The following is a 25,078-nucleotide window of genomic DNA, read 5'->3' on the forward strand; positions in this document are numbered from 1 at the left end:
GTGTTTTGTTTGCCCTGTTAAATTGATGCCAAAGGAGGCAGAGAAAACCTTCTCAGGTATTGATTTTTTACACATGGGGACTGTAGCTGGTAGTCACCTGATTTGCCACCTGCAGTTTATAACTGAATGGGCTCATGGGATTATAAGCTTCATTTTAGTGCTGAGTTCACAACCCGAGGTGAAATTGATGTGTTAGCTGTTAATCATTTGTGACTGCTTTAGTGTATTTTGCTTGTTGGAATTCTATTTAAATGGCTAATGCAAAAAGCATTTATGCAATAGGAATACCACTGATAAGAACTTATTGTTTGAGTTGTTCTTCTGAACAGTCTTTCAGATATTTGGATTTGGTCTTGGAAAATAATTTCTGAATAATAATTTTTAATTAATTTAATAATTAATCTTGGTAGCTGACTAGGTAGATAATTTTATTTGACATTTGGTCCTTGGAGTTGTAGATATGGAACTGATTAATTGGCAGTCAGATAAACGAAATATATCATAGCTCCTTGTGAATGATCAGTGGCTTTATTTTCCGTGGTACTCAAAACTTCAATAGAAGTTTCTGTTGATTTCTGTGTTAGTAGCAAGGTACTCTTTACTTCACAGGATAAGACAACTCTCAAAAATACTATGTGCAGGAAGTGGATTTTTGCAATGATTTGATTCTCAGCAAAGCATTAATTCTTTCATCACTGAATATAATTTTCTGTGTTAGGACCAGTTAGTTTCTTAAATGTGTGGTACCTAACAGAAAACCTTGAAAATGTCATTTTCCATTAATAATACATTTTACCAATTTTTTGAAAACAAAAGAAAAATCTATTTTTTGCATGTAAGCGAGAAGTGCAGGTTTTCTGTACTAATCATCTCTGTGAATTACGCAATCTGCATATGCTGTGACCATTTTCTTGCTTAAATTTCAATGTCAGCAATGATGTTAGGATATTTGTGTTGAACCTTAGTAAAACGCTCTTGAAGTTCCGTGAGAAAATCCTTTCTCACAGAAGATTGCATCCACCTTTGACAGAGAAGTAGAAATCCTTGAAATAAATAAGTTCCTACAGTTTTCATAAAAATCTTTGTCAGGCTATAGGAATGAACCCTAATATCGCTGCTGAGGTGGAATACAGTTTGAACTCTGTCCTTGATACATTCTGCTTTGATCGTTCTAACCATGTGCTAACAGTGCCAGCTACAGCAAATATTGTCTTTTGGGAATATCAGAGAAAAGGAAGAATGAAAGTTATTATGATGATATCTTGGGTAAAAGATGCAGATTTATCAAATTCATTAGTTTAACTGCTCATGAAACAAGTTGCTTTTTGGCTTCCTTAGTTTTGTGAATTACTGTTTACAAATCTTTTCATTCTAGCTAGGTTTCAGCTTTTGTGCATATTCAGTTAGAGAAATTCAACTATGGTAAACCAGAATAAAGCATGTTATATCTATGAAATCCTATGAAAATGAGAGGGATTGAATGATTCTAACAGAAAGAAATTTGATTGCTAATATAATACTACTGACATTGAGGAAGGTTAGATAGAATAATCAAAGCACCAAGAAACTTTCTGAAGTATTAGTGAATATTTATATTAAAAAAGATGGAGTGACTTGAGTTCAACGTCATTTTCAAACCCTCCTTCTGTAGAAAGCCCCAGTGGTTGCTTGTTCTGTTCTTGATTGTGCTGTAAATTGAGTCAGTGTTAAGTGTTTAAGTGCATGACCCCATCTGTGCACGTTAAGCAGATCTCTTTAAGGCTAATACTACACTGCTTACAAGTACCATTCAACTAGAAAATGGCTTGAGGTGAAGCAAACTGGTATGACTCTTGTGTTCGCGTGCGGAAGACATGGAGCCATGGGTCTCTGGTAAGAGGGAAGCAACTGCAGAATTAATTTCTGGGAAGCAAAAAAACCCTGATTTTTGAGGGAGATGCAGTTATGAAGGACCAAGATGCCAGTAATGTTACTTGGACCCCATGAAAGGTGGAAGTTCATGGAGTGTTATTGCACTTACTTGTGAGTCACAGGATGAGGTGCTAAATTCTTCTGGAGTAAATTAACTTCTTTGACTCAATAATAGAGTCAGCAGTGCCTCCTGATCTGAGAGAGGCCTGCAGGGAAGACTGAAAATGCATACCCAATTAGATTTCAGGGGAGCTGGTCAAAGGCCAAGCTGAACTTTATCTTTGGTAATGCTCCTCCTAGATCTGTTTGTTTATAAGCTAGCTGATCAGAACAATGTCTTATCCCCCCTCCAGTAGTCATCTTTTCCTATTTGATTTATATGAACAATGCAAAAGTGATCAAACGTTATCGGGCAAAGGTTAACATTGTACTCATAAATATAAGGGTGCAATAAGAGTTTATTTATAAAGATTTGTAATGCAGCACATTATGATGCAATGAATCAAAATAAAGACACACACTGGATTGTCTGGACCAGGCACATACATCTTTCCTACTGTACATTTTCCAGCATATTAATGGAGAGTTTTCTGGTTTAGATTCAAACATTTGATCCAGGAATTTGAGTTAAGATTATAATCTTACAAGTGCCTTTGGTTCAGAGCTGGTTTAGGAATGGTGCTGTGAAATCTTCAGCATTTGACTAGATTGTTCAAAAATCAAGTTGTTTGTTCTCTTTATTTCTAGAGAAATAGGTGATATTTAGATTTCTTTGCCATGACGTCAGAAGCTGTTTTTGTGGTCAGTTTATTATGGTTGATCCTAGGTTTGGGGTTGTGATTCATGCTGTGATGAACTGGAAGCACAAGTAAGACAAAGGAGCAAATATTCACAATGCTTTCATCAGAGCAAGCATCCAAACACAATCCATTGCCACTGGTTATAACTCTATTCTGGCTCTGTGGCTGATACTGCAAGTCTAAAAGCTTAGATTATCTAGTCCATCCATACAAAGGAAGAAAAAGAAAAGGAAATAATGAAGATACTCCTGAATTTAAAGGACTTCATGTAGTCAAAGAGAATGTATGTAAGCACAATTATTAAAAAGTTTGGAAAGTTGGAGTAAGTGGAAAGGCAGAACATGTTTCCCACTTCTATTCTTTCCAGTTCTATTCCTCATTGTCCTGTTTTTTCCTTTATGTTGGCCTAGTGAAAAGATGTGATCAGTTAAAGTATGGGGGCTTTTTTGTTTGTAAGTTGTATAACATCAATAATGGCTTTTGAATGTACTTTTATCCTTCTCCTTCATCTTCTTCCATCACTGACCTTTATCCCGAAAAGAACTATGTGCAGCACATTCTGCAGTCTCTCTTCCTGAGACCAATTGAGAACAGTTATGGGATGGTGTGTTGATGGATTTTTTTGTATGCTTCATTTCAAAATATTGACATCTTCTTTGTTTTAACCTAGCCAGTGAGAAACAACAGGAGGAGACTAGCAGAGGAAGCTGTTCTGACTATCGATCTTGTGCCTTTTGTTGGTTCATTAATTCCTCTAACAATTGTTTCTGAGGTAGCTGTCTGTGTGTGACCATTTCTAACCAGCAGAATAGGGACTGTCATGGGTGGGTGAAGCCTAAGCTGATAACGTCAACTTTGCTTTCTGAATTCTTCTATCTGTGAGTTATTTAATTTAGTGTGGGACCAATATTGAGTTCCCTACAAATTGTGAAATACTCTACTTATGAATTTGACAGTCTCTTCTTCCACAGTATTTGTAGATGCCAGAAGTGTATAAGCCAGCTGTTTCACAAGAGAGACAAGAGGGGTTAGACAAATGGAACATTGCAAAAACTAGCCCTCTGCAGTTATTTGTATGGAAACCATATGTTCAATTTCATTTCACTAGTATTGGCTGGTATTGCTATTTGTCCCTGCCAGCTGTATTAGAATTCAAAACTCTCTAGTACTGTGTGTCGTGATGGTTAGAAGCACCAAGCTGGAGCGAAGCTCATACTAATTTTCAAACCTCTATCTTACTGTAAGCTAGAAGAGGGTGTGTGTTGGAATGCAGAAAGAAATCACTGTTGTGTAGGAGTTGAGCGAGGCAGTACGAAAAAGCAAAAGGACAGTATCTACTATTATCTTCAGTACGCCCCAGTGCAGAGCAGAGCGGGACAATCCCCTCCCTCACCCGGCTGGCGATGCTTTGCCTGATGCCCCCCAGGACACGGTTGGCCCTCCTGGCTGCCAGGGCACTGCTGACTCATATTCGACTTGCCATCGACCAGGACCCCCAGGTCCCTTTCTGTGGCACTGCTTTCCAGCATCTCATTCCCCAGTCTGTATGCATATGGGGTTGTTGCAAGAGTGGTTGTGTTCATACATAACTTTTCATTGTATAAATAAAAAGTAAATGGCAGCCCGTGTTAAAACAGGGGCATTTTATTTACTGAAGCTCAGCAAATTGGGAAATAGAAAAAGAGAAGCACAAACTCACCTTATAGCTTCAACTTTTTCCTATAATGTTTGCATTTCGTGTTTGTTTTTTTCCTTTTTAATCCAGATTTTAGATTATTGAAGATAATACCAGATACTGTCCTTTTGCTTTTTTGTACTATAAAATATTCACATTTATTATAGGAATGCAATAATGTCATAAGGGCTAAGGGCACTTTCACTGATGACATACGTAGAGCCTTATTTAGATATGTATTACTTGATTCCAACAAGAGGCTGTTTTAGTTTAAACAGAAGAGGTTTATGGTATGTATTTTGCAAATCTGATTCCGTGTAATGCATAAACATGCTACATGTAAATGCTGCCATGTTATCAAAATGCACAAAAATGCACACTAAAATTTTTCTTCTATCCTCCATCATGACTCGTATCTGTAAAAATTATGCATTAGATTTTATTTTGTCAACAGTGTCTTCTAGTATAAAGAAATGCTAATGTGTTTTGAAAAATTGGATGTACCATTTACATATTATTCAGAACAAAAGCAGGCAATGTTTGTCCAGATTGTCCAGAAAATGATGCATGGCACTCTTTGTACAGATGTAATATTGTGTGTCCCTTCAAGCAGCTGTTGAGGATAAATAAGGTTTTCCTTAAAACAAAACAATCTGTATGATAGGGTAGTTGTTACAGTGACAGAGAAATAAATATCAGTCTGTCCTTTCTTTTCTTTGTAAGGTTGCATCAAAGCTATTTCCAGTTTATTCTTCCCTGTTTCTTTGCACATGAACATCTGTAATGATTCTCCTAAAGCATTATACCACACCTTCAATATGTTATTGTGTTGGGTTTTTTTTTTCATGAGATGCAACTGTTCCATGTTTGTATTCACCACCACCCTCACCCTGCAAGCAAAACTTGCTCTTAAGTTTGGCTTATCAGGAGCTCCATATCTGTGGCTGCTGTTCTCAGTGCATGTAGTACAGTCTGTTCACTGATTTCAGAGAAGTCTTTCACCTGACCTGCTTCTCTGTTGAGGTACTAAGTGTATGTGTTCAGAATACCGTTCTTGATTTGTGGCATGCTGTATTGATCTAAATACTGAGAAACTGTCCTAATAACTTACATTTTTGACCCACGACAGATAAATGACATTGACTCTTGCTTTTTTTTTTCCCCTCCCCTTATTTTTTCTTCTATTTTTTGCCTTTTTATTTTTGTGAAGAGACCAAAGCAATTTGATGCGTTATTTGGCACCAGCTTCAGTGCAAATAAAGTTTTACCAAGGAGGAAAATAGAGATTTTCTCTTAAATGTGCCTCCTATTGTTTTATATGAGAGATTATACTACTTCTAACCTGACTTTGGTAATAGCCGTGTTTTGTGCCTGCTATAGATAAAATACTTTGAGGACATGTAATCATTTTTCTTCTATAAAGGAACAAAGCATGCAAGTGAGTTTATACACGTGCTTCCATTCTGAATATTGTTATACAGATCTGCACTGCATATAGATTTGCTCATAGGTTGTTTTCTTCTCTATCATGAATAGAAAGCACAGTTATTTCTTTAATTAGATTGAAGTGCTGCTGCTTGAATCCCTATTAATTTGTCGGTTTCCGCAACCAGGCTCACATTTCTTTCTGACTAAATTTCTTATGCCGGATGGTTGTCACTGGTGCTAGAAATGATGAAGAGGTAAGACAGCAGGGTCTTAAAATTATTTCAGGCAGATTTTCACATATCAGGGATGCTTGGAAAGAAGTGGCTCAAGCCTTAAAGTTCAAGTGTATGTTGATGTACTAGTTCATCCATCTCCAAAAATCAGGAGCTTTTGCGATCAATGAGTTGTTGTGTTCAATTGCTTTTGTCAAGATTGCACTCTTATTTTTCTCCTGGGTCTCAGACTTTACATCTCCTAGTTAAGCATACAGATAGCTGGTCTACCTACTGACAACCACTAAATGGGCAAATAATTTTTTTTCTGAGAGAACCATTAACCACTGAGCTTCCCTAATAACAATTATTTATATATGAAAGTTAAGTTAATCCCATCTTAAACTTCATCTTTCCTTTCTCTAATTTCAGTTCAGGGACGAGATCTGCGTTCTCACTACTTGAAATCCTAAAATGGTATTGTTATTTTCCTTATCACCAGAACTTACCATCTATGTAATTCCAAGGTGGAAAGGAGCTCTTTGCATAGGCTACAGTGGTCCCTTTGCTTCAGGATCTGCTCAGGAGTGTTTGGGAAACAAGTCCCCTGACCTGGAGATTTCCTGGACTTGGAGATGCAGTCAGCCAGGGTAGTAGACCATAACACACTGTGACTGACATACAGAGACAAATGCAATTGTTGAGAAACATCTCCAGGATGGATGTCACCCCAGTGGTGTACCTGTTCCCTATTTTCAAGTTGGTTTGTATTTTTTTATACAGCCAACCCAGTCTTAAATTTATCAAAGTAGTTATATGTACCCCTGTTGTAGATAAGTCAGATATAGTGAAGCGTTATACCTACTGAAGACCTGTCTGGCAATCTCCAGGGAGCATTACACAAATATATGTAAAAACCATGACATGGCTTTTCAAAGCACAAGAAATAAGACCTCATTTCATAAGCTGTGCTACTCCAATTGTGTAAAATATCCATTAAAGAGTGTGCAGTAGAGGGAGGGGTTGGATTTTGTCAGAACTTGTTAAAATTTGTTTAGAATGGTGCAGTGTGTGGGGCAATGTTTGAAGCAAATAATACATACAATAAAGTAAGGAAAGAGAAGTGGTCCCCAGAGTTTTGTTTCCATTCTTTTCATTGAGTGATCTTACCTTTCTGTCTGGTTTTCATTTATGATTCTATCTGCATTTCTTCTCAAACAACATCTGATTTCTTTATCATAAGATGCCGTCTTTAGTACACAGTTACTTAGGGCTTCCCAATCTATGTATGTCTGCTTTGTTTTCCAGGAAGCCATTGTATGGATTATTTCAATATAATTCCAGTATGATTGGACTAGAATCGTTAGCCGATCCCTCAGATACCTGGGAAATCATAGAGACCATTGGGAAAGGCACTTATGGTAAAGTCTATAAGGTTGCCAATAAGAAAGACGGGAGCCTGGCAGCAGTAAAGATTCTGGATCCTGTCAGTGTAAGTAAAAAATATTAAACTGTAACTTCAGTGTTAATTGAAAAGAATTGTAAACCAGAGTTGAAATGTAAATCAAATGTGTAAGATTTTGAAACATCCAGAAGGGAACAATTTTGCAGAATGCATGGACAGAAGGAGTGTAGTACCAGAAACTGAAAGATGAGCTTACAATTTCATCATCTTACTTGAGTACATAATTTGCCTGGTTTCTATTTTAGGTCTGTGTAATTCTTTTGGTATAAATTTAGTTATCTGTGCTTGGAGCATGCAAGTGAAGAGAAGGCACAGAGAATTTCTCATAGGGCCTGCTATAGCAGGGAAAATAAAAGATGCTGGTAATGTTCTTGTTTTATTCTGTGTACTCTCTGGAAGAATTACTTTTCCCATAACAGAAGCACTGTGAACTTTAGGGTATTTTAGAGTTACCTTTTATAAGTAGATAATAGTGTGAGGCAATAGTTAAGATAAAAAGCGAAGAGCACATCTCAGATCCTCAGAGGTCTGTGCCAGCTTTGGTTTTAGTGGGTATTAAATACCTATCTTCCCTTGAGAACCAAGGCCCTAGTTTTCAATAGAAGATTTACCTGGCAGCTCTTCAGAGTGGATCAAGCTGGAGTTCGATCACAGCAGTTGTGCTAAGATATTTACTAAAAAACGTTATACTTCTGTCATCAATCACTCCTGAAATTCATTGTGGTTTTCTCTTGTATAAATCTGAAGAAGGCACAAGCTTAAATTTTTTAATAGTCACAGTCTGTGCAGAAACAGGGAAAAGTTCCATTGCTTGAGCGTTGTTCTGAATTGTGACCTGTGTGCTGCTATTAAACAGGATCTTGTAGTTGTCACAGAATTCTTCCATTAATAAATAGTTAGTAACCTTCTCTTATTTCATGGGTGGTTGTTTTGTCTCTCTTTCATTGTTTCTGATGTATGTCTTTCCTCATAAGAATGTATTTGGTTTTACCAATGTCCCCTTCGAGGTTTAGTGAAATTGTTCTCTGTTTAGTCCCATCTGATGACCATAGAAAAAAGAATAAATCAAAGATCATATATTTCCATTTAACTCACATGTTAAAAGTATGCATGATTAAAACCAGGTTAAAAATCATACATGTGTAAATTTCTTATTTAGATAACTGAGCAAAGTTAAGTATGATTTTTAATTTTCTTGTTTAAGTATATTATGCACTGAAAAATTCTTGAAGAACAACTGCTTGCTTTACACAGGCTTCACTTTTCTGTATGTAAAAAGAGCAAAAATGGCATGATTTGGTGTGCATTAAATTTACAGTTTAGTGTAATTTCAACTGCATTAAAGTAAAACCATTTAAAAGTACAAAATAATTAATAAATGGTTCTTTTTATACATGAGAGTTTATTCTTGTTTTGTTGAGAGTAACTGTCTTTATATGTTCTATGTGTTTGTTTTTATGTAGGATGTAGATGAAGAAATTGAAGCTGAATATAATATTTTGCAGTTTCTTCCCAATCATCCTAATGTTGTTAGATTTTATGGGATGTTTTACAAAGCAGATCAATATGTGGGAGGACAGCTCTGGCTAGTACTTGAGGTAAAAACATTTTGATTATATTACATCTTACCTAGAAAATGTGGTTGGGTTTCTGTTTGTTGTTGCTAAAGAGTCACAGGCTTTCATGATTCTCAGTTTGGGGCCTATAAGGACTGTTGATAGATGATGTGTGGTAGCCTACTGCTGAAAATCACATCCATTTAGAAGTTTATTCAGTAGGGAATGTCCTGACATTTAATTTCTGTTCAAGTTGCTACATTCTGCCTCCAAAACAAGCAGCTCCTTTTTTTTCTTGTTGGAGGAAACATTAGATAAGACATTTCTCTCAACTTTTGGAAAGCTCAAGCACTAGAGAGGAATGCAAAAGATGATGAAGTAGTAACGTGAAGGGCAGTTAACAAATAAGCTGCCTACTGAAGAAGTGAACAGTGAAAGTGTAGTGGGAAAGTCTGTTTTATGGTAATTTAAACTAGAGGCTGGTTGTTGTTGAAAACATAGCTACAGAAATGCCTTCTATTAACTCTTCTTGTTCAGCAGCAATCAGTATTCTTACAATGTCAAATGTACTTTGGTGGTCTTGTTTCCAGTTAAGTGACTGCCAGAGGTTGTTACCAGATGAGGATTTCTTCTGTATGCTTTCTAGGCTTAATTGATACAGAACTCTGCACAGACAGTTACTGCTCTCATGGGCAGTAACGGACCATTCAGACCTTTCTCTCTGTCATAACCAGACTGGTAAAAGTTAGGATTCACTTTTTAAGTATTGATTGTTTTAGAAATGCCACTCCCTGTTCTTGAATGATGACCAGAATCAGAATAGGGAATCTTTATTTCCATTTTAAGTTAATCCCAACAATACATCTAACTTCTGTGTACTGGAGAAGCATGTAGCTTGAATGAAAAATTTTAGATTGTTTCATCTTAAGTTTCAGTAACTATTAAAAAAGAATGTTAGTGGGTTTGTTTTGGTGTTGTTTTTCATTGTATGCATGCTGGCATCATGTTGAATTTGGGCTTGGTTTTCGGTGTGTTTTCTCTCTAAGTACAAGTGTATTGTTTCTAAAAGATCCATCAAGTGCCATATAACAAAATTTTGTAAAACAAAATCTAGACATACTCTATGTAACAAAATTGACTGTAGAATGTGAGCAGGTCAGTACGTTTGTATAGACTCTATGAATTAAGTAGGTACATTTCAGGTGGTTCTTGGCACATATTATCCAAAGTTTTGAAGAAATCTGACACTATATGTGTCAAACACTAAATGTGTTTTCCTTATATGGACAAATTTACCAGACAAGGCAAACTACTTTTTGCCTTGGAATTTACATGCAAATTTATGTATGCATAGCAGTTACTTGTTATATTATAAATTAATGACACATTTTCAGTAAAAGGGAATATACAAAGTATTCAGACTTTGATCCCCGAGTCTTTGATGAAATACATTCATTTGATATGTGACTTCCAAAATTTGTAATAAAAAGGTAGATTTTTTTTCCTTTAGGCACAGTTTTGCCATGTTTACTCACTACAAGCAGGACCTTACTTTGATAAATGCCTATGATGAGGAAGGGTAGCAAAAATGGACACCGTAAGTATTTTTATGATGATGCAAGTCTTGGACAACTCACTAAGCAAACTTCCCTACTTTTCCATTTAAATGTGCATCACTCCACCTTTTAAAGTATTACCATTAAGTATGAAGTGATAATGAAGTTTTCAAATTAATTTTGTCCAAGATTTTTGCTGTCAAGAATAGTGTCACTGACAGCTGCAGGAGTGTTTGTAGGATATATTTATTTTCAGAGTCAGTCATTCATTTAACATATGGTACCAAACAGCTGTCAGTCTGTATTACTTTTCAGTCAGAACCAGCTTGGGGTTTTTTTGAAGTACTTTTATATATTTTACTTTCAGGCTAGAGATAAGCTTCATACAGCCCATCTCAACAGAATAGTTAGCGCAATTAAAGCAATAAATAAAAATCTTTGACATAATGGCTTGTCAACAAGTGTTTAAGCATGGAAAGAAAAACATGCACTTTCATGTAAATACATATGATGATTGATACTGAGCTGAATGCTCCCACCTAATTTATTAAAATAAAAAAATAAATTCGCTAATGAATTCTACTAATGAATTAAAAAGTAAAGTCAGTTTCTACAGAACTTACCAGTGTTTTCAGTGAGGAAATTTTGCTTCAAGAACTTATTTACATAAAGGATGTCTTATTTATCCTGTGATGCAGTCCTTTCCATGAACTAAAACTTTCAGTCTAGTGAAATTTTTTGGATACAAGCAGAAGTTAGTAATAAATTAAGGAAAATATTAACATATCACAGAAATTTGTGATTGAATTGATACACAATTTATAAAAGCTATTTGAAATATGCAAAACTTGAGAGTTTGTGTTTTCATACCATTCTCCTGATTTGCGCTGTAGTATTTTAACTGATAATGTAAAATGAACTTATGTTGAAATTCATGTGATTCTGTATGGCAGAAACGTTGGTAAGGGTGGTGGCTACAAAAACAGGTATAGAAGAGAAAATTCAGTGAGAGAAAGGCAGTCATTTTTCCCATCTTTTTTTTTTTTTTTTTTTTGTCAAACAATTGTGAATATTAAGGTAATAAAAGGACATAGAAAGAGGAGAAAGGATAGAGACAAATACCTGCTTAGAACAGCATGGACAGTAAATTATAGTGGGGGTGAGAACATACTTACAAAGATTCTAATTTTGCTTTTTCTCCTCCTCTTTTGTTATATGGCAGCCCATTGGTAGGAAATGCTTGCAAGAACCTGCTTTTCTGGATTAGAATGTTTCTCTTTTGTTGATAACGCGTGGCATTAAATCTGAGTATAGAGATATGGCTTCTGTCTACTTTATAGTGCCTGCCATCAGGAGCATTGATGAAGTGAAAGTGTAAAATGACTGGAATTTGTTGCCTCCCAGTTGTCAAGAACATCAGTCTTTTCTGTCTGTCCTTTTCTTTGCACAGAAGGATTTTTTTGAAAAGGCAATGCACATATTGTTGGGAAACAATCAAATAATGTAAATTGGATTTATAAATCCTCTTTTAACATCAAATTACAGTCCTGTTCATAATATTTTCATTTTTAGTGGTTTTATAAACTACAGTTTATAATCTTCAGTTTTCACTTCCCCCACCCAGGCTGCTGTGATTTATTAATAACATTGCTAATAAAATGTGTTCTAAGTTGGAGTAACAACATAAATAATTGCAAGGGGAAAATCTAGTTGTCTCCAGACTTGTTGTCCAGGGCAGTTTTGCACAGTAAGTGCTTATAGCCTATTGATGTATAGTATTGAGTAACTGAGAACTTGGTTTTTTTCTGTCCTTACAACTCCTCCCCCTTCACAGCTGTGCAATGGAGGTTCTGTCACAGAGCTTGTCAAAGGCCTGCTGAAGTGTGGCCGAAGGTTGGATGAAGCTATAATCTCATACATCTTGTATGGTGCTCTCTTGGTAAGGATGTTTGTTGGGTTTGTAATGACAGCAGAGGGTGCAATTTACTCATCTCCTACATACATTTTCCATTTATAGAGTATGGTAATGCTGACAATATTATGTGGGCTATTATAGCAGCAGGGGTTGTGTCAAGGCGTGTAATGCGGTGCACAGATGCTCCTATAGAGTATGTGCAGATTGTCTTCATTACATTCACTAATAGTAGGGTAATTGTTTTTAAATAAGGGAGTAAACTTATTTTTGTTACTGCCGGTATACAGGGCCTCCAGCATTTACACAATAATCGGATCATTCATCGTGATGTGAAAGGGAACAACATTCTCCTGACAACAGAAGGTGGAGTCAAGCTCGTTGACTTTGGTAATGACCACTTCCCCTTTGTTTTTCTGATACTGCAGTTCAGCCAAAGGCATTTGTTTACTTTCCCCTGAGAAGGCAGAATGCCACAGTAAGAGACTTTTTCAGAAGGATACTCAAAATTATTTTGAGAAGGAAAAATGCTGAAGGGAGCTGATTACAGCAAGAATAAAAATTCTAACTAAAAATCAGTAAGAGACTTTTAAAAGCTCAAACTTAATTTAATAATTTTAAAAGTTCTGAGGTACCATTTTATTTACAAAGCTCTTTTGCATTTCACCAGGAAGATCAGTTTCAGGGCAGTTGTCCTCCTAATTTAAATTTAGATATTCTGTCTTTTGCATATGAAAAGGAAACATACTTTCTGAAATGGTTTTGCTAGCCTTAAGCATATTTTTTCCCTCTGAGCAGAAGGTAAAATAGTCCCTTGGGTCCAAAACCCAACATCCATTTAATTTGTGATTATTGCTGTTAGATTTGAGCACTGCCAGTCTGGAAGCATCATAAGAAACAGGAGGGAGGGAGGAAGGAAGGGAAGGAGGGAAATAGAAACCAATTGGCAATAGAATTTAAGTCATTTCAGCTTTTTTTTTCCCACTTGAAACACACACTTAGAAAAATAAAGAAATGCTTTAATCCCTCAGATATATGTGCAGGGGAATGGCAATTTTATTAAAGGTAACAGATGCAGATTATTTGTTATATGATTTATTAATGAAACCCTATAATACATAAAGTAATTGTCATTGAGAATAGTAGTGTGTGAATAACAGATGTTTGTTTAGCAGTGCATGAAGGTAAAGAAAAATGTTCACAAAAGAGTGGGGATAAAATGGTGTGCCAAAAAAAATCTGCAAATACTTTTTATTTTTTAAATCCTAAAATATTTATGTAGTGGAAAGAAAATTTAATATCGATGATGTCATGGTATTATAAATTTAATATAAAAATCTTTTGAAGATGCTAAAGTAAGTTGGGAAATAAGAGACTCCTTAGTGTCTTTTAGGGACAGAAAGTCATTATTTTGAATGGTGAAGGCAGCAATTAAAATAGTGTAGGGAGAAACATATGGCCTAAAGCAAAACTTGGAGTGAGTCTCTGAACGACTACAACGGAGGAAGATCCCTTCTCATTTGGGGTAATTTTGGCAGAGTAATCTTTGTTTGTATTCCATTATGGGAAAAGTTGGCTTTTCTCCCCAAAGCAAAATGTTTTTATCAGATGTATTAAATGCCTTAGCTGCAGCAGAAGCTAAGCTTCCAAAGGCACAATTCCAAGTGGCACATTCAAGGAAACAGAATCCCAATCTTTCTTGTGTCCCATGGGTCTCTTTGATTCCACATTTATGTTTCAAGGTTTTTTTCCTACTTTTTAAATTACAACAGTAGTACTAGAACATTAAAACAAACATGACAGGATCAGAAAAAAATGTGAGTTAAATCTCAAGTGTTCCCTAATGCTTTATGGTTTAGGAAATGCCAAGAAATGCCCACATAACTATGGGCTTTCTGACTAAAGAAGCATCATGTGCCAAGCTTTTATTAAGTTGCTGTTTTTCCCCGTCTAGTCCACAACTGTAATCACAGAGAAGAGATTCTGGAAATGATTTAGGACTGAGTCACAGGTGATATTGTTTGTAGAACTGTTTTGTCTCATTTGTTGCAGAAAGTGAAAGACACATAGTGCAATTGCAAGGTATTCAGGAAGAGAAGGGACTTGCAATTCAGAAAGTTAAATGGCATCAAATTGGAGACTATTCTTGCTTCCGCCAGTGTTTCTCTGTGACGTTGGAGGGTCACATCAAACTCTGTTCCTCGTTTCCCAATAGCCAGTTTGAAACATCTTGTCCCCCTTTGCAGAAGAACTATGTGTTCTTGAACTGCAGCTGAGATCTGTTGCAGCTCTACTTGAGGCATGTGGAGTGCCTGAAAACTGAAAGATCTCAGATTAAGTACCCAAACACAGTGGATGCTTTGGATATTTTTAGGTTAATCCCTGGAACTAATAATCCTCTGCCAGTTTGTGGGAATGTTAAGCAGATTTATTGTTTGGTGAGTGGGGAAGGAAACATGTCAAAATAAAATAAAATAGTAATTTTAAATTTAGTATAGGATTGAATATATTAATGAGAATTCAAATCAGTGGGGTTTAAAAAATTAAATTATGACCTATTCAGTGAATTCTATCCATTCTGTCCACAGAAAGAGACACAATCTTGATTTAAAAAGTTCCTTCATATTCAAGTCTGTACGTACAGATATTAGGTCACAGAGAGGGTTACACAGATATCTTTAATTGAGACTTTTCTTTCCTTTATTGGTGACTTTACAGCTTGTTTTTTCAATGTAACACACATTTCTTCCCTCAATTGCTCTCAACAGCCTAATATATTTGAATAAATGATGGTCACAATATAAGTCGACCTAAAATGTCTGCAACTATCATTCATTTATTCTCATGCTCTCTCTCTCTCTCAGCTCTTTGGTATTTTGCACTGTTTTGGAATATCCCTAGATAGCAGCTAGGAATTAAGCTAGCTGAAGAGAGATCACAGTGAAATGCACAGAGGCTTGTTTTATGTCCCAGCCATTAACTGTTTCACAGCAGTACTCAGAAAGTCACAAAATGGAAAAACTAACACAGAATTGAATGTTGAAGCCAGCAATCAAATAATTTAACTTATGAATCCCAATTTTTTATTTATTGGCATCAGTCAGTGTGTATATATGTGTTTCTGCCCATTTTTGTCTCTGGGTAATGCCATAGAGGCAAACCACTGTGGTTTTTGTTTTTAAAAAATGTTAAAGCAAAAATATATTTTTAAGTCAATGTTGGGTTTGTGTCAACTCATTGGAATGCTGCTGGACTGAACTCCATCAATTATATGTTGACTAGAGCACAGAAGATTTGCTGTGAAAGTTCATTCTGATTTGTTAACATTGTTTGATTGCACTCTAATTCATTCTTTTGCGTTTTTTGCAGTTGTTCATCAGTAGTCCAGCTCCAGTCAGCAAAGCTCTGATCCAAAAGTTTTGTTTTAAGTATGGGCTTAGTTCCTTAAGTACAAGCTGCAGTGTAAGCTTGGGCTTCTGAGCTTTTCTCAGTAGGGAAAGATTTAAGCAAGTGCATAAGTGTTTTGTTGAACAGGAGCTTCTGCAAATACGCTAGTGAACCAGTTTCCTGCCAATGATGATCAGGGAGTCAATTTCTGAAAAGGAAGTTTTAAAGTTGAGTTGTGATATTTGGGTGCCAATTGAATTTTTTAGTTTGAATGAAAGTGCTTCAAACTGCGAACCATTCACCAAAAATCTCTCAGCGATTCTGAATGAAAACAGCAATCTGATATTAAACAAATAATTCAGTGCAAATGCTGCACATCCTTTGGCCAGGCATTCTGCAGCTGTGCTCCCAGGCTTGGGGTTTGTTTTCTAGATACTTGAAGTAAACTGGCTGAAATGACAATGAATTTAATGTCAAGTTTCTTTGATCTGTTTTACTGCAGGTGTTTCAGCCCAGCTCACCAGCACACGGCTACGCAGAAACACCTCAGTGGGGACACCCTTTTGGATGGCACCTGAGGTAGGCAAATGTGCCTGTCTGAGTTGTCTCCATTCTTTGCAATGCACACTTTGCTGCCACTTTCACATAGTAGGAAAAAAGAGTATCTTTTCTTCGTAAGGCTTTGTTTCTGCCTTACATCTGGGCCTCTGTTCAGAAAAAATAATATACTATTAGAGTATACAAAATGGATTTCTAATAAACTTTATTATTTTATTCTGTTTAGTGTTTCTGTAAAAGTACAGCAATCTACAGATAACTGAAGGTCCTTGAAAATGTTACGACTTTCCAGACAAATATTGTATGTATTGAAAATACAGACTGGGAGGAGAAGGAGGAATTCCTTTTTTCCAGTCTTGCTATAAGACTCTGCAAAACCCTGACTCAGCTATGTATTCTTTAATCATTGACTGGGGACCTACACACCTAAACACGTGGACTAGCATAGGTTAAAAATGGAGAAAAATAATATGCAGGTGGCTTAGCCAAGTATCTTAGACCATATTTTTACCTATTACTTCCCAGACATAACCCTTTTCCTTCTATTTCATTTAATGCACTGTTGAACAAAAGTCCTGTGCATACTTTCCCAAACTCCAGACTTTGAGGTGAAAGATGTCAATCTTTGCCCTCCCTGCATTAAGGAACAAAAAATACTTATGAAATGTATAGATTATAAAATTTAAAAACAAAGATTGAAAAAAGAGTAGTCTTTTTATTTTTAAGTTGTTCAGCCTTTGTAACAGTAAAAGTCTTTTCTGTTAAAGCCATACAAATTTGGGGGCAATTGGGATGGAAATTGCATGTGTTACAAATACACACAGGTCTATTTCTGTATGTCAAAGGGTTAAAAGTATTCTTGCAAACATTTGTTTTAAAGCATTTTATACTTTTTATACATTTATTTTTGTTGCTAAGGAAGCCTGATTATAGCTGAGCAGAGAAAAGATGCTGCAGCGGGTCCAAAATTGATCTCACACAGTCTCACAAAGAATAGTTGATATTTTACCATCTCCATAACAACCAGTTTACGTCACAAAGGAGACACAAGATACCTTAGAAACCACTGTGCAAGCATTATTTATGGAATCACCTCAGTTTAGAAATCACATTTCTAAAATGAGACCTTTATAAAATACTTCTCTAGATAATAATGGACATATTATGAAATATTTTATGGAACTCGGATTAATATAGGTTATTTTTATAGTATTGTTTTGCTTGAATAATGGCCATCAAAGGTAGTAATCATATCAAATTTATTTTCCCTTCTCTCTTGAAAATATTAATTCTTGTGTTAAAAAGCCAAAGAGATAAGAAGATATTTTGAGCTGAAAAATTTTGACCTGAAAATACAACACACATGTAACCAAGGTATGTTGTGTGCACAGCACATCAAACAGGAACAGGAGTAGCTCTGAATGCTTCCTGTTTTGAAAAGATTTGTTGAAACAACCAATCCAGTACCATAAACATAGTAACCCATATCACATTTGCAGGCCTGTGTATGACCTGCAGATCAGGCTCCATAGATGTAACAAAACAGCTGTAAGGTGCTCAGATATCCATTATACTGTGGTTGAAATGGCTTTTAAATGTTGCATAACACATGTGCTCAGGTCACTACAGTTGCTCTCTTTGTGTTCATATAAATGACAGATCTCAAGTGAGGTGTGAAGTGCAATTTATTTCTGGGGAGATCTCTCTGGTATTTTTAAAATGTGCAGCCTGATTTTTATGTGAAAGATTAGGACTGCAATAAGCTGAAAAGCTCTGCTTGGGTAACAGCTTATTAGGAACAGTGTTTTCTAGATTAGACTGTGGTGAGGTCAGGAAACACTAGAAAGGCACTTAACTCAGTGTTCTGCACTCAGCTGCAAAAAACTTGCTGCCTAAAGGTTTTTGACATAGGGTAGAATTTATGTCAAAACCCAAAATACCATAAAATAACTGGACAGGACTGAAATGTTACTAATCAGGGAAATAGAAGGCATGAAGACTTTTTTTTTTTAAATTAGACTTTTACTATCTGTGTGTGAAACATAGGGACCTCAGTCAATGTGTAAGGTAATTACGGTATCTCATCTCAGGGTGAGAGAAGAGGGGAGATGAGAAAGCTTGCTTTGGAGGAAGAGACTGCAGGAGTATTTCAGAGTGAAATGAACCTGACAGGGCATATTTTCAAATGTAAACCCCAGGAAAATAAAACCTGAAGAAGAATGATGCAGAATTATTCAATATGACAGGAATAATTGGATGTAATCAGGAGACAAATATGCTGGAAACTGGAATCACTAGATCAGCCTGGGTTAGGAATAGTCTGTAAAATCAAGAAAACCATCATATTTTAAGATTAAGTTTGCACAACATATCAAAAGGATTGTATGGCATGGTAGTTGCAATACCAAGAGCTCATAGGAAAAATAGCAGTGACTGAGGGTGGCATAAGGAATGTGTTCAGCTCACTGTTCTTCCTGGCAGCACTCAAAGCAGCTTAACATTTTTGAGTGACTCAAACATCTTGGCTCCTTTTTCCTCATGACTGTGAGGCTTGTTTAGCAGTATCAGGACAAATACAAAAGATCTGTCCTTCAGCATTTGTTTTGAGCAGAGCTTGTAATTAACAAAAATTTTTCTGAAAAATGAAAATACAGGTAAAAACTGGACTTTGAGGAAGCAACAGGAACCTGACAAGGATAAGTCAGTTTGAGAGCAGCTTTAAAGTAGACTCAGTGAAAATCAATAACTGCTGCTTAACCTAATTACTGTTGTCTCACACTTACAAACAGAGACTTGCAGAAACTGAAACACTGGATACCGGTATACTAAGAAAAGATAAATAGGTCAGGATAGTGTTAATATGTTTAAAACTGCCTATTGCCAAACACTGAAGCTACCTAAAATCTTCTTCTAATATGCAGAAATAAATTGTGTTGTATGCTAGCAGGTTGAATCAGATTTGGAGCTTTTGAACTTCATTACATCTGTACATTTTGAACTACTTTACATCTGTAGTCCTAAACATTAACGTGTCTTGTTTTCTGCCTCCAGAGCATAACTAACGTTTGAAGAAAATCTAGTTCGAATAGAATTGCAGTTTTCTTTTTCCACAAATACAATTAGGTTATCGTTATCTAGCTGGAAACTTAACTCTTGAAACAAGCAGTTAGGATATCACAGAATAACAGAATCACAGGATCAATTAGACTGGAAAAGACCTCAAGATCAAGTCCAACCTATGACTGAACACCACCATGTCAACCAGACCATGGCACTAAATGCCACTTCCAGTCTTTCCTTAAACACCTTCAGGGACGGTGACTCCACCACCTTCCTGGCAGCCCATTCCAATGTCTAATCATATTCTCTGAAATTCTTCCTAATGTCCAACCTAAACCTCCTCTCATCCTGTCACTAGTTGCCTGGGAGAAGAGGCCAACATCCACCTGGCTACAACCTCCTTCCAGGCAGTTGTAGAGAGTGAGAGGTCATCCCTGAGCAGCAGGACAGTGCCAGCGAGCTCTCCCCGAAGAGCTAGGTCTGGCAGAATGCGTTACCTCCTCCTTTGCCTCCAGGAGAGCTGCACATGGGCTAGCATGGCAGGATGGGGTTGAAAAGTACATGGCTGCTGGAGGGAACCTCAGGGAATGTTGCCAGTAACCTTGATAACGTATCCATAGTCTTGTGAAGGGATGTGGAGGAGTTGCAGATGCTTCTGTTTTGTTCTAACAGCTATGGAGGGATTGTAAAGCTTTCATGTTGAGTGTTTAAAGATTTAAAAGACAAATCAAAACAACAAGCGCAAAACAGCAGAGAAAAACATTTCAATATCACACTGCTCTGCACTGAGATCCCTACATGAAATATGTTTACTTATGAGGCTGGAGTTGCCTCTTAGTTTTTGCGGTCTTTGTGAAAGACCATTTATAAATCTGTATGAGGTGTACAGTGTATACACTTACATCTCAGAAGTAAATCTCTGGATCAGAAGCAAAATGTGTCTATTAATATGAGTAGTGTTAAGTCTGTGATGGTCTTGTGGTATAAAAACAAGATTTGTGTGCTTGAAAGCTTATGTGTTTTTCCTCACTGTATCATTTGGTCTAATAAAAGGTATTACGCTTCCCTACAAATCTAACCTGCTGCTAGAGCAGTCTTGTGGTCTCAGGAATAGTTCACTTTGATGAGTTAAAAATAAAAATTGATTACTCACAGTTGTTAAAATTTGACTACTTGACGTGTTATTAATTTACAACGTTAATTGTGATAATTACTTATAAGACTTATTTAAAATACTAACTACTACTTTGGTAGTAAAATAAGTACTACTTATTTTGGTAACATTTCTAACAATGTAACCGTTTTCTGAAACACCATGGAAAAATTTCTGTGATGATACTAAGTAAAGAACTGAAATCCAGAGAAGAAAATGCAAGAATATGAAACAAATTTGAATCATAAATTTGCTTTTTCTTAATTACATGAATGTGCTTGAGGGGAGGGAGGGAGGGAAAGAGGAAGTGAGGGAGAGGTAGAGGTAGATAGATATCACTTTGTTCTGCCTAATTCGGTATCCTCAGTGCTGCTAAATGCTGTCATGAAAGACATTTTTGGTTTCGGTGTGTAGGAATTGGAAGAGTATTTAATATTATATTTCCAATGTAAATAAATGAAGTTGGGTTGCATAGTGCCAGGTGGAGCCCAGAAACTGAGTTGTGTTTTTCACTGACTGGCATAGCTAGCGCTTTTGTTCTCCTTGCAGCAAGGGTAGCATTTTTGTGCCACGTTTGTTTGACATACGCAGTGCTTTTCAGCACTGTGCTCACACACCACATAAGCTGCTTAGTTGGCTACGTCAGCGGAGCACACACCGCCTCTCTTCAGGAGCGTCAGCCTTTCTGACTCCTTCTGTGGGTGGGTCCCTAGCACTCAGTGTGTAGCAGTTGTCTCCAGAGAGCACATCTGTGCTGCTGTTGTTAGTATTGTGTATGCTGGCAGCTCTGCTTTTGTACGTGCACTGTATATACTGAGGCAAAGTGAAAGTAAGTTCACTTATAATAATTCTGGGTAAACTTGAAAGGGTTTGATGTATTTTACTTCAGCTAAACATACCTTTAGCTTCCTCCCTGTGCACGAGTCAGTATGACTGCTGCACAAATAACAGGTAGTTCTCCATATTACTTGTTTACCTTCTTTTAAATCCACCTTTGATCTACTTATGTGCTTGATGAAGTTCAAAGAAATATTTGTATTGATTTCGGAACAGGCAGAATTATATCCTCGAATATAATGTTTTCTTGTCAGGGTGTGAATCATCTTCTGTGTCTCTGTGAATTTTTTGTTTCTGAACAAATTATAAATCACACAGAATGCCTAGGCACTGATTCCTCTTAATCTCCCTGAGTTCCTGTGACCAATTTGTTTATGTATTGTTTTTTCCAGACCTGTGAATTCCCCTTCGCTTCATTCTGTACCAATGTGACCCTCAGCACAATTAGTGTTGACAACTATCATAACACTGTCTGTTTCTCTGTGTGGTGTTTAGGTGCTTTTCAACCCAACAGCAGTGTAGCTGGGTATGAAACCATGGTGAAATTACAACTGAAACAAAAGGTGACAGCTTGTCTCCTTAGCAAGCCAAGCCACTGTGTGCATGTAAGCAACCCATGCTGAAGTGAAAGACTTGGTGCTTATTACCATGGTGTTTACTAGCAAATCTCAAGATAAACTACATCACTCCCTGAAGCTTTGGCATGAACATAATGTTTGCAGCAAACCAAACTACCTCTTCTGTTTTATTTGTGCAAGCAGGGGAGGATTTTGCTGGATACAAAATTGGTACAAGTGTGATGTTTTTGCACAAGGAAGAGAAAGGGAGTAGCATGTTCTTCAGTTTCGGATCATTTCTTTTGGGCTCTCTGTCTTCATACCCCACTGGCCAGAGCAGGCATCAGCAGTGCTGAGTGGTGCTCTCAGCTCCAGACCTCCAACAAAAAGATGTTTCAAAAAAAAAAAGTATCTGAGTTCCTGATAGACACAGGAACATAATAAAAGATAAGTCAATAGTATATTCACTTTTTATATTTTGCTTTTTGAGATTTTTTTGCTCTGCAGGGAGTAACAATAGTTTTCAATGAAAACCAGGACTGAAGCATTCCCAAGGAGTTGGCTGGCTGGTAAACTATGACTTAGAAAACACTTTCTTCACATTGCAAAGTAGAATGTTCTCTGCTAGCCAACACAGAAAGCAAACTGCTGGTGTGCACCTTTCATAAGGGAAAAAACTGTAAAATTTGATTCTTACTTTAAAAATTAATGGCATCTGTGTTTCTCTAAGGGGTGCATAAGTTTGTAAGATTCTAGTAATGAATTCAACAGAAATGGAAAGCTTGTTTCAAACCAGCGTGATTGTTAACTTCATGTACACACTGGGTACTTGGTGAAGAGCAGTTCATTTTGTATCTTTACTGTGAGGCTGATCTCACTATAGTCAAACCAGTGGTCTAAAACATAGTGGTTTACATGGTCCACAGGCTGAATTTTTTAAACAAAAGAATGCGTATTAAAGGAAATATTTTTCTAAAATAGTGACTGTAGCTTCTGGTAATAGAATGGGGGAGAATGTGATAGTGTTTAATTCCCCTTGGTTAGAATGCCAGTGTTTTGCCATAGTGTCATTTTACTGCCAGGTACCATGTTTCCTGGAGGTGTAGCACAAAGATACTTTATGCGTTCCTTTCTCTTTGTTTGGTAGGTAATATATTGTGAAGCTGAGAAAAGATTTAAGAATTTTTTCTCTTTTTTAAAACAACAGCTGCAGCATACTTTCTTTTCCCCATCCATTATGAATGCAGTGAATGTCAGAACATTACAAACATTCTGACTTTGATTATTTTAGTGTACCTTGTTAATCCTTCAGAGACTGAGATACACAGCAAATTTTGTTATCATCCTGTAGTTAGAAGCAATTGTGATGTGCTTATAGGGAAAAAATCATGGTGTCTTTGAATGTGGGAGACCAGCTATGTGTGTGGCACTGCTGACAAAGTCCAGTGTGACCTTGAGCAGGTCCTTCTCCTTCTCTTGAAAATATATTCCTCTGCATCATAAAGTCTGAGAACAAACAGACAAGTATTTACAAAGGACTCAGCACACTGATGACAACCAGGCAACTTCTGAGGTATTTACTTCCAGGAGATGGGCTCTCACAGCTTTTTAAGTAAGCAGATAAATATTTTTCATGTGTTAGGAAAGGAGGGATAACACAGTGCATTTAATTAACCACATATGGATAAGCTTCCAAGTTATGGCCTTGGAAGCGACTTGGATGATTTCTTTTCTTTTGTTTTTTTGAGGAAGTGTCATTGAATATGCAGATGATTTTTGGAACTGTATAAAGAAACAAAAATAATCAAGAAACACAGGCTTCCTCTTCAACCTGTGAGCAAAATTTCAGTGATGACCCATTTAGAATATATTATTTAAGTATCTCTGATGGATCTCCACGTTGACTTTCTTTACAAATTTTTGCATTTGATTTATTCTCTCTCAGGCATGAAAATAAAATTATCAAAAAGGCCTCTGAAACAGGGGTGGTGGTTTAAAGCACTCTGCTTGAGTTGTGTAAAATCTGTCTACTGCACAGTAAAACTCATCTTTTTCAAGAGTTAGAGCGATCTCTGGGATGAGATCAAGGCTATAATGAACATTTTGAAAAACTAAAAAGTATTCCAGAGCTTTCACTTAAAACATTCTGTTAAGGGAGATGGGAAAATGATATTTGAAAAGCACTGCATTAGTTAACAAAACTCTGTCTTTTCAAGTTGAAGAAAAAAATCCCCTGAATCCTCTTTTACAGTGCTTACTTCAATTATTCCTCATTTTTTGGCATACTAACTGGAAAAATTGAGGAGAAAGAGAGATCGAAACAGTTGTCGAAACATTGCTAGAAAGTTTGTGAAAGGTCTTAATTTTTCTGGACTGATTTACTCTAGGACAAAAAAAAAAGGAATTAATTGATGTGCAACTTTAATGCAAAAAACCCCCCAGACATTTCAGTATTATTTTAACTGTATTCAACATCCCTGATTTCAGATAAAATAAATGATGAGTGCACCACAGTGCATGAGTCCCAAGTAAAAGATGGACAAGTCCTATGGGCCTGTTGGACAAAATCACTACCAGAGGGAGGAATGCCTCTGTTAGGTGCAGTTTATGGAGAAAGTAACTAAGAGGTTAAACTGGAATCAGCAGCTTCTCCAGGAAAGGTTTTTTTACAGCGAGTGGCTCTCTGCCAGCAGCTTTCTGGGGTGCTGACTTGCATGTTGGCATCTCTGCAAAGTATTGTCCCAAATTGCAGTCCTGACACAAGAACTCAGAAGTAATACGGAATTTATAAAAAAAATAAAATCAAATCTCTTCTAGAACATAGGTACAGCCACCCTAGGACATGTGCTGTTTATCTTAAGTATAAATTACTAAAGGTACTTTAAAAACTATGAGGAAAATCATGGAAGCTGATAATGGTAATATGCAAGGATCTGACAAATTTTCGAAGCAGGTGGTCTAATTGTTTAGATTTGGGAAGACAAACTTGAGACAGAATGCCAAATCATGAT

The 25,078-nt window shown here is 36.6% G+C and overlaps 1 protein-coding gene across 9 annotated transcripts in view; it reads left to right on the forward strand.

Annotated features, from left to right (window-relative positions):
* MYO3B (myosin IIIB) overlaps positions 1-25,078 on the forward strand; it is a 198,163-nt gene that overhangs the window by 20,098 nt on the left and 152,987 nt on the right. For all 9 annotated transcript variants that reach the window (XR_007904525.1, XR_007904526.1, XR_007904527.1 and 6 more), the window contains exons 6-10: positions 7,335-7,518; positions 8,955-9,089; positions 12,438-12,542; positions 12,806-12,905; positions 16,405-16,481. Coding sequence is in view for 6 of the 9 variants with exons in the window: in XM_051787359.1 (XP_051643319.1) it covers positions 7,335-7,518; positions 8,955-9,089; positions 12,438-12,542; positions 12,806-12,905; positions 16,405-16,481 (601 nt within the window). In the remaining 3 variants the exon portion in view is untranslated. The remainder of the gene's footprint in view (positions 1-7,334; positions 7,519-8,954; positions 9,090-12,437; positions 12,543-12,805; positions 12,906-16,404; positions 16,482-25,078) is intronic.

This window comes from Manacus candei, unplaced genomic scaffold (assembly GCF_025592945.1).
Source record: "Manacus candei isolate 608988 ecotype Guabito, Panama unplaced genomic scaffold, ASM2559294v1 h1tg000023l, whole genome shotgun sequence".
In the NCBI taxonomy this organism is placed as follows: domain Eukaryota; kingdom Metazoa; phylum Chordata; class Aves; order Passeriformes; family Pipridae; genus Manacus; species Manacus candei.